We start from the raw sequence: 10,926 nt of genomic DNA on the forward strand, positions 1-10,926 counted from the left end.
AACTCTAAGCCTCCAAATGTTACCGTTTATGGGTAACCCAAATGAATAGACCTCTAAATCTCTAAAAAAATTTAAATTTCTATGGAAATAAATAATAATTCAACGGTCAAATTAAACTATCAACAATGAAAAATACATAGATAATATATAGAGTTCAATTTGAGCTATAAAGTCTGAAAAGTACATCAGTATTATCTATTGGCAGTACCTCTATATAATATAGGTCAAGATTTTAGAGGTTACGAAATTATACATACTGCTGTAGTGAGTGGATGTTGTCTTGTAATAGCATCTAATATAATACCATTTCCAGCAAGAACATACTCAAATGAGCTTAGAGATCCATCAGTAAAGGACTCTAAAGTTGACAGTATGTGACATGGTAAGATTAGATAAATTTAGTAGTTATACCAAGTGGGTCCAAGTAGAGTAAATCTGCTGGAGGAACCATGCAAGCCGAAAGGGGTGGACACAACAAAGCTCAATTATGATTAGAATAACTAGACAGATGCCACCAAATTAAGTAAATCAATTATGGATGTTAACACAATGATAGTTACTTTGACTTCTCCAAATAAATTTGTCTTATTCATATCATTAATTGGTATATATAATGGCATTACCTCAACTTCAATCAAACAAGCTAGCTTCAAAGTGATTGATAACAAAGAAACTAGGATCAAGCATGGCAGACAATAAAGGAGGAATTGTCTAGAAGCATCATGAAGAGGGGCTCAAAATGGCAGTTTCTATGCTCGAGGAATTTGGCTCTGGGGCTTCTCCCTCTTGAAGATGTGAACGAAGTTGGTTTTGTTAGGAGTACTAGGTACATGTGGATCCGCCAAAAGAAGGTAGAGCACAACTTCAAGATGATCAGTAAGCTTGTGATGTGAGCTATGACAATGAATAACTGGTTAAGTCAGCAAGTTGATCAAGAAACTCAAAGGAGTGAAGGCTAAGGAGCTCATGCTCTGGCCTCCTGTCAGTGAGATTATTGTGGATGATCCACCTACTGGATTCACTTTAAAGGTCTCACTGGAATCACCAAAACTTTCACAGTTGAGGCATTTGCTGTAGGCCAGTGATGCCCACTTTCACAGTTAAGGTCCAACAAGACTTTGCAACGGTTCTACCTTAAGTATACTTTGCAACGGTTCTCAAATGATTGAAGAGTATGAATTCCATGGATAGGTGAAGAATGTTAATGATAATAGTCAAGCATCTGTAGACTGCAAACAGTAATCTAACAGAGAATAAGACCAATACACCAAGTTAAAGTATATGGAGAAGGTGTCAAATAGCCAAACTAAAAGGAAAATTTTCATATAGAACGAAACATGATACCTTAGATGTCTATATTTTGTAGCTAAACTAGAATTGGATAGAGAGGAAAAAACTCTTGGACGTTGGTGTTAATGTTGTTGTATATAAACAAAATATCCAATCAGTAAAAAACTAAATATCAATAAAAAAATCTGTGCCTTTATGAATTTTACCTTCAAAAAATATTCTCACTGCTAAGACAAAAATTTTAAATAATTTAATTGTTCTGTCTCCCATGCAGAAGCCTTTTATAATATCCCAGAATTGAACACATGTAAGTCCATCAAGGTATTGTAGTGCCCCTTCTCAATTTCCTCCTCTTTCACCTTATGAAGAAGGAGGGTCTCAATGATAAAATCCTCCCAATCAATTCCTTTTGTGCTTGTTTTCACTTTCCTCTTCCGAGCACGTGAATCTTCTAGAACACAACAGTCACTACTATCTCCTGAAAGAGCATTCCTTGGGTGCATAATCCTTTCAATGCGCAGCTTTGCAGCACGTATCCTTGCTCTCCTCCTCTCAACCGCCAAATGACCATTAACAAAAGATGGAGGCATAGGATTTAACCCCACATCTTTCTCCAATATTTCCTTCAAAAGGAGCTTCTTGCTCAATTCTGATTTCCCATTCCACCATTCTGTTGGATGAAGCTCAAGCTTCAAATTGCTTTTCCTCCTATGCACCCTTCCATTTTCTCGAGCACATTTACTGCTACCCCCCTCGTCCAAGAAATTGTTATAAACCATGGACAAACACTCATGTGAAAGCTGAATATTATACACATCACTATCACCAACTTCATTCATGCCACTGCCATTTTTTAGCTCAAAATACTGAGAATCATCATATTCCACATGATCCTGCTCAACGCCATACTCAACATCCTTCCTCAAACAATGATTAACCACTTCCCTCAAATCAAATCCAACACACTCCAACCTGGCCTCCTTCCCACCACATTTTGCCTTCGTTTTCATCTCCATATAACGTATCACAAAAGGCACGTTTTTCACAATGTTCTTCATTGTCACATCTTTCCCCCATGGCAATGCCTGAGCCACTTTCACAAGCGCCTCTAACAACTCCTTATACCTCAACCTACAAGTGGACACAGTTGCATGCACTTCCCTTGCCACTTCCTCAATCTTCACATTCTCAACCCCATTCAACTCTGCTACCAACACCAAAACTGCTGCCACAATTGGCAATGGCCTTCTTCCTGTAGTCAAAAACCATTTTATTGCACACTGTATCAAAAACACCCCTTGTTCTCGCATTCTCTCAACTTTATTGCTGTCAACCCTTCCCAAATTTGACAAGTTTCTCACTACCTTCTCAAAAGATCTCACTATATCAAACTCAGGCAACTTTATATTCAAATGATCAACAACCCGCATTATCATTCTGCCCAATTCATGAACGTCACAACCAATTACATTACCAATCTCTGCAATAGACAAAGACTTGTTATCACTCCTAACTACAACATAAGCACAAGCGCCTATCAAAACTGGGAACCAATCGCCTTGCCCAAACTCACCTTCGGTAATTCTATCAATCATGGATTTGATTTCACTAACTTTCTGGCCTACTAAATCCAACTTGAAAGTTATTTCATCCACAAGTTTATTTGCCTCAAAGATTTTTTTGTCCCGGTAATTTAAGACACTACCAGTACCTGAAGTGCCGACACGGATAAGCACACCTTCTGGACCATTGATGCCACCAGTGCGAGTTTCATAGTTGTCGAATTCTTGGACAGCACCGCATGATTCACAAACCAGTAAGCCGGTGACGTCATCACGAACTAAGGATCTGTGTCCACAGCGGTCGCAAGACATGATAACAAAGATTCTAGAGTCTCCTCTATTGCATTTGGATTGCCCAAATAGTTGGTCCTGGAAAATTTTGGCAAGTTGATAGTCAGTGACATCAATAGAAGCAACAAAATACTACCGAAAGAAAATGAAATTAATGCTCTCATCTCAAACCACTCATTTTAACATTTACAAATCAAATATTATAGTTAATCACAAACAAACAAAAATCCAAAACTGAAAATTTATTATAAAAATTAAGAAATTAAATGGATAATACAAAATTTCACAAATCTGCACAAACCACCCACAACCAATTACCCCTATCCCAGAATTCGCAAAATATTCCATTCCCCTGTTAGCAAGAGTAACACCTTAAGGAGAGCATGTCGAGTTGAGGTAGGACTAGAAGGCGGCGGCGTCAAGCTGCTATACCAATAGATACAGATTTTAGAACCTACAAGTACTTATCTTTCCACTATTCTATTCCCATGTCCTCGGGCTAGCAATGACATATATGCACCACTACTCTGTGTTTGCAACTTCAGTACAGTAGTCACAAAGTAGCAGCAGAGTGATTGGTAATTGCACCACATTTTGGTCTACTTTATCCAACGTTATGTGAAGCTTCTAAAGGATTTAATAAACAGATAACAATGTAGCAAGAAACCACAATTGACTGCATGGTTAAAAGATAATCATCGTAGTTTTTCTTCTTTATTTTTATGAAAATTGAATCTTGAATCATCCAAAGTCAGTGCACCATGAAAAAGATAATTTAAAATCTCTTCCTCTCTCGATATCTTTTTATTATTTCAAAAAAGTGGGTGCTGGTGACAAATCACAATTTAAAAATTATAGGAAGGATTTAGATTTAGACATTATTGGGGAAGTCATTGGGGAAAAAATTTCAAGATCTCATCTCAAAAAATCAAGAAAGGCATGTGACCCACAATCCAAATGGAAGACAAGTGTGAAAATTGGGAAAGGTCCAGCTGCTCATCAATGCACAGGAATAACCAGATCAAGAATAAAAACGATCATGAACAGCTTGACTACAGATTCCAGAGTAGGTAAGTAAAGCAAAATAAACCGGTTGCTGTAAAAATCAAATCCGCTTGAGTACAGATTCTTAATTTTGATGCTTGAGATCAGAGAAGGAAGACCCAGAGCTCCTGCGAGGTTCACTTTTTTGGTTCACGTCTGCGAATCAGACCTCTTAATAATCAAACCCGTTTAAATTGTCAGTTTACTACCTGAAACTACCTGAAACCGATTAACTCATAATCCAAAAAAAAATTCACACCAAATCTCACATTAGCATTTCACTAATCTCAATTCATTCATAATAGTCTTACTTTAACAAATTTTCAATAAATCTCACAATTACAATCCTCAACACATTTACATAAATTTTAGCATGTCCACAAATTTTCATGAACCTCACATAGTTCATTAAAATTAAAAAAACCATTTCAATAATCTCACAGAAACAACCCTCAATTCATTCATAATAGTGTTTCTTTCAACAAATTTAAAAATAAATTTCACAAATACAAACCCAAGCACATTCACATAAATCTTAAAACTTCCACAAATTTCAGAAACCCACATCAATAAATAAATCCCACAAATCTTACAAAGCACAAATCTGAAACCACAATCTCAAAATCCATCCATACCTGCAGCGACTGACGTGGCGGCGAGGAGTGGCGGCGGCGTGATTGATGACAAGGACCACCGGCGAGGAGCAGCACCTGATGGCAGAAGGAATGGACCACCGGACGCAGCGACGAGGACGAGAGGAAGCGGAGGAGGAGAGAGAAGAAGTAACCAGGACCAGCGGACGCAGCAACGACCTTCACAGTGTGAAGTGCAGAGGGACGATCGGCGGGAGGGGAGGCGCGCGGCTATACTGGTAGGCGGAGTGATGGGACGACTTTGTTAGAGTTTAGGATATGCTTTGTTTGATTCCGATTCCCAGAATTGGATGGAATTCGATTCATAATTTGTGTGTTTAGTTTAAATAAAAATTAAAAAAAATTCATGGAGTTCATCATAACTAAGATCAATTACTTTATACTTTGATGAAATTCAAAATGAATTCACAAAATTTATATAATAATATTTTACATATCAAAATATACAGATCAAAACTTTTTCTATCTCGATAACTATATACTATAGGCTAAATTATAATTTAATTTTTAAATTATAATATAATTAATTAATTAATATCTATATTTTTAAAATTAAATATTTAAATTTCTAAATTTTATTAGCATCTAAATTAAAAGTTATTTTATTAATAAAATATAAAATAATTATATTACCTTTAATTAATTTAAAAAATTTTTAAAAAATCCTAACACTCTCGCGTAATAACTCAACTTCTCTTTTAAATAGTTATTAAATAAGATACATGCTTCTTTCAATATTCTTTCTGTTCTTCTTTAGCTATTGATTTGACCACCATTAGATTCTTCCTGCTATCAAATCAAATCCCTAACTCAACACTTCTATGAGTATCACAATGAATAATTTATAGATTTAGAAATGAGGTATCAAAAGAATATACTATAATATTTGCTCATCGAATTGAATTTCATTTATCAATTTTATGATATCTCAAAGTCTTTCAGAAAAAAATATTATCAGTACACTATTTGATTAATATTTATATTTTATTTATTAATATTTAAATCAATATTTAATTATTGTAATATTTTATTATAATCTTAATTTTTTATTTTATTTATCAAGAGTAGTCTAACAACAATTACATTTGTAAGGTTTTTGGACCAGTTGGTGGTTACAAATGACATGGCTAATGCTGCTATGTATGAATTGGTTTGTGTTGGCCATGATAACTTAATAGGTGAAATTATTCAGTTGGAAAGAAATTCTACCATAATTGAAGTTTATAAGGAAACAATTGGATTAATGGTGAATGACCTTGTTCTTCAGAGAACAAGCCTCTGTTAGTGGAATTGGGACCATGGATATTGGAAAATATTTTTGGTGGAACCAAAGGCCTTCGAAAATCATAGCAAAAAGATTTAGTGATGTTATATCCCTCGTATTATCTCTGTCCAGCCCTTAACAATATGCTCTGGAAATTTCAGCTTAAGAGATGGCATCGCTTCTTTATTGTCTATTGATTTTGAAGCAAACTCTTCTTTCATTTTCATTTTTCCCAGTATCAATTTTGTGTTCAAGGCTCCATCTGTCCAAACAATCGGTAAACATGGCTTCTTTTGTTTCTAAGCAGCGATTGCACAGAGGCTTTACGAGTATTGTTTTTTGTTTAAAATGGATTAATCTTGAATATATTGACCTAACCGATTTTATAAACGGAAAAATTTTCATTTGGATGGATATAAAATTAAGATATTTAAGTATTTAATTTTAAAAATATAGAGATTAATTTATTAATTATATTAAAATTAGAAATTAAAATATAATTTATTATTTATTATAATATTCAATTAAATAAATAACTAAAAAATAATAAATAATAATAAATATTAATAATAAAAAATACACGTAAAAGAATACTTTAATAAATAATCACTTTATAATATTTTTAATTACTAAGCACAAGTAGTTGAGGTTATTAAGCAACCAGTTACCTACTTTAAATCTTCAAATTCTATTAAATTGATTCAATAAAATGAAAACTCTCATATATAAATAAAAGTATATATTGCTTTAAAAAATAATGTTGAAATCAATTTTCATGTTAATTTATTTTGTTTTTGTAAATATATTATTAGTGGATTTATTATTATTATTTAAAAGTTTTTTCTTTAAATTTATATTTGTGTGGTGGTGTGTTAATTGCAAAGTATAGGACATCCAAAAGTTGAATAATTTAGTTTTTTTATTATATAAAATTTGTAATGTATAACAACTTGTTCTTGGATATATGGCATAATCTTGAATGCCATAAAGAGTACAATTTAGTACATTTATTTTGAAGAGCTTGATCATTGTAAGAAGTGCTTAGTGATCTTTCATTAATGTAATGTTCAAATTTTAAGATGTACAAGCTATCTTGCCATCTTGCATTCTTACTATTATTCATTAGGTCCTGCAAACGGCACTAATCAAAATAAAATTGCATTGCAATTGTAACATCCTCAAACCTATAGTTAAAAATAGTGATATCACTAGATATGAGTTAGGCTATTTTACTATTAAAACAAGTGGCATTAAGGAAGGTGCTAGCATAACTCTAAACTGCTAATAGCTGAATTATAGAAAATTCAAATAAAAAAAAATATATCTAGAAATAAAATAGACAGTGTAATTAGCGAGTTGAAAACAAGTTACTTTCGAGATGTGCTTAGGGTTTTTCAACATGCTCGCTTGAGGTGCTTGGTAAAATCCGACATGCTTACCTATGGATTTATAAAGGCTAAAAGCATAATTTAGTAGATCAATCTATAAATATTAAAAGTTTGAAACAAAATTGAAATATGGTAAAGAGTTTAGTAGGTTAAAATATGAATATTAAAAGTTTGAAGGCAAAATTTAATTTTAGTCTTTTATTTTTTCACCTCTTTACCTAAACCCTCTATGTGTCACCTAATTAAGCATGAAAAAAAATGATAAAGTAAATGAAAAAAAAAGGGTTGTCTTCTTCCACCATCCTTATGGATGAAGCTTATGCCATTGAAAATCAAAATCTTTTTTTTTCTTTCTTTCTTCCACCAAATCCAAGCCAATCTCTCATAAAATCAACTTCTTTCTTTAACCAAAATTTACCTTAAGATCAAGAACTAAAGAAAGAGCCATATATTGAAAGAATTGAAGAAGAAAAGTTTAGAGTTTCATATGCACCAAAAAATCAAAGATGAGTATAGAAATATGTAGGAAATAATATCTTCTCATTTCTTAATACATGAATTTAAATTATAAAACTTTAATTTTCAATTTATTCAATCCTTTCCTAAGATATAAATTTACTAGGTGAAGAAAAATCAAAAGAAACGGAGATAACTAGAGAGTAGAAGTGGACAAAAAAGAGAAATTCAAGAAAGGTCTGTTGTTTGTATGATTTTCTATTTCCTTTGATTTTCTCATAATTATGTAAAATTAAGGATTGATTTTGCTCACTAACAGTTTTGTTTTGATTGTATAAATATGTAATATGAATGTTGGAATGGTATTTGAAAGATTTAAAGCAAAGAAATTTAATATGAGAGTTAAAAGTGTAAACTTTGTAGGACAAGTTTTAACAAGGCAACATGTGTTAGAATCTTCATAACTCATTGTGTAGTTATTTAAATTAGGCCTAAAATATACCAACTTAAAGCTGAAACAAAGAGGTAAAACTTTCATAAATTGATCAAATTTTGAATCTGTAGGTAAAATGATGTAAATTTTAAGTGATCTTAAACTGGACACTGTGATAGAGCATCTAGAATAGACTGTATTGATTATACCATAACTAATTTTGTACTTAATAGAATTAATTAAAAATAGTACCAAATGAATTTTAAGAAATATACCTAAAATTTTGTAGAAGACACTTAAGTTTGAATTTGTATGAAAATGCATACATCTAATATATTTTGCGATACTATAAACAAATATCAATACTTGACTGATTAAGACCTTATTGAGCAACTTATAAAGAAAAATTCATAATTTAAATTAGGGTGATCAGATTTGCATGAATTATCCTTGTTTAAAAGATAAGATATAAATATATTTTTTTATGAAGAAACTTAAATCAAATTGTAATTTTAAAATGCTTGAAAAGTTGATGCAAAATATGACAAAATGCAACTCTCTTGAATTGGAATACATAAAAATTGACATACTTGCTTAATCGGTAAGAATTATGTACGTTCTTACTTTTCATACTTGCTTTTTGCAAATACTTGATAATAAAACTTATTTATACATGATGATTTGAGTTAAACTTACCATTCTTTACTTGTTAGTGGTATAAAATACAAGAAGTGAATTGGATTTATGCACTATTGGAATACTAAGTCGATAAAGTTTTGCATTATTTTCTATGAGTTTTTCATCTTATTAACCTTGACATATGTTATATATTTTAGAAATAATTTGAAATAGCTTCAAATGACGTGTATTTATGTCAAATAAATTGATATATTAAATTAATGATTCTTGGCCCTAGTAAACTTAATAAGAGTCGAGATTAGCTTAAGAGTGTGTTATGTCATATAAACATACAGAATTCACAATACTGCTATCAATAAATGATCTATATTTGAAGTTACATATCAGGTACCTCATAAGCATGGTCACGGAGCCTTGCTATCACATTTTTTGCCTTTGAACCTACCATTTAACACCTTGTGCTCACTATTATAACTTCTTATTTGCCTAGTCAACTCTACTATGTGTTTATAAGGGCTGAGAACCTAATTAAGATTGATGCTCAATTTTTATAAAAGTTTCAGTGAATGTTAACATATTTGCATCTATTACCTGCACTAAGCTATAATGATTTACTATAAATATAAAATATGTAAAGTGGTAAAAGAAGATATTTTATTGAATCTGAAAGAAATTCTTGGCGCGCATAATGATACATATTGTATTCCTATCTTATACTAAGAAGTTTAACAAGTATACTTTGTATCATGTTATCTACACTTTATATATTTGTAATTGTTTACTTAATTATCTATATACATGAATATGCTTACTTTGTTTTATTATTTTTTTGCAATCACCCACTGAGCATTAGTTTAGCGTGCTGGTTTTTACCTTATGCAAGCTGTAGATAAAGTAATCACTGCAGGGGTCATCAGATATCAAAATCAAATATCTAGATCTATATCATAGCTGGTTGTTCTGAGTTTTCGAGTTATAGTATAGTTATATTTTGGCATGTACATATTAAATAGAGTGGGTTATGAACGCTATGTAAGTTAAAATAATGTAATAATGTATGAATAAAGAAAAAGAGCTAAACGTTTGCATGTGATGATATTCATGAAAAAATAAGGGATGATATTGTTATGAAATGTGTGCTAAAATTAAATAATGGTAAGATATTAAATGACTGTTGATAATTATAAATATATTTTTCATATGTACTACAGGTTGAAATGCTATAAAACAAAGAAAACTCTGTCAAAATTTTTATTTAAAATCTCACATTTACTTTACTCACTTTATAAAATTTACATGAACTACCTACTAACTTGGTAATTACACATAAAGGAAATGGTTTAGTTTTGAAATATCTAAGAAAGTATAGTTTGTGATAATCCTTAATATGTCTACATCTTGATAGGGTGAGAGGTGTTACAATTAGTGGTATCAGAGCAAAAGTTTAGGCGATTCTAGGTCATAGTATGTATGTGTATATGTGTATTATATGTACATGCCAAAATGAGTTACAACTATGATATGGTTTTAATGCAGATCTCTTCTTTATGTCTTTAGGTCTGTTAAAATATGTCATCTGAGTCACAGAAAGCTATAGATGAAGAGGTAGAAAGCCATGCTCCTTTTGAGGCAGTTGCACCTATTGTTGCTCCTCCACCTGCTGCTGCTGGCGGATCAAAGCAAGATGCACTATTACAGCAAATAGCTGAGTTGCTTAGGAGAGTTACACAAAATGTACCAGAGATACTACCACCACCACCACCTATAGTAATTCAGGTCCCCCCCACTTGTGTAGCTTAGGCACAATCTAGTCTCCCAATGGAAAAACTCAGCAAGTATGGTGCTACAGAGTTTAGAGGTAAAAAAGAAGATGATCCTTTAGCTGCAGAATTTTGGTTAGAAAGTA

General features: G+C 31.9%; 1 protein-coding gene across 1 annotated transcript; it reads right to left on the reverse strand.

Annotated features, from left to right (window-relative positions):
- Nucleotides 1-1,298: 1,298 nt before the first annotated feature.
- Nucleotides 1,299-5,230, reverse strand: LOC122721174 (plant-specific TFIIB-related protein PTF2). The gene is made up of 2 exons (XM_043957831.1): nt 4,823-5,230; nt 1,299-3,221 (listed from the first exon to the last, which is right to left on the reverse strand). Exon 2 carries the CDS (start codon nt 3,162-3,164, stop codon nt 1,572-1,574), a length of 1,593 nt encoding a protein of 530 aa, XP_043813766.1. The 5' UTR covers nt 3,165-3,221; nt 4,823-5,230; the 3' UTR covers nt 1,299-1,571.
- Between the last annotated feature and the right edge of the window lie 5,696 nt (nt 5,231-10,926).

The sequence above is a fragment of the Manihot esculenta genome, chromosome 6 (genome assembly GCF_001659605.2).
Source record: "Manihot esculenta cultivar AM560-2 chromosome 6, M.esculenta_v8, whole genome shotgun sequence".
Classification (NCBI taxonomy): domain Eukaryota; kingdom Viridiplantae; phylum Streptophyta; class Magnoliopsida; order Malpighiales; family Euphorbiaceae; genus Manihot; species Manihot esculenta.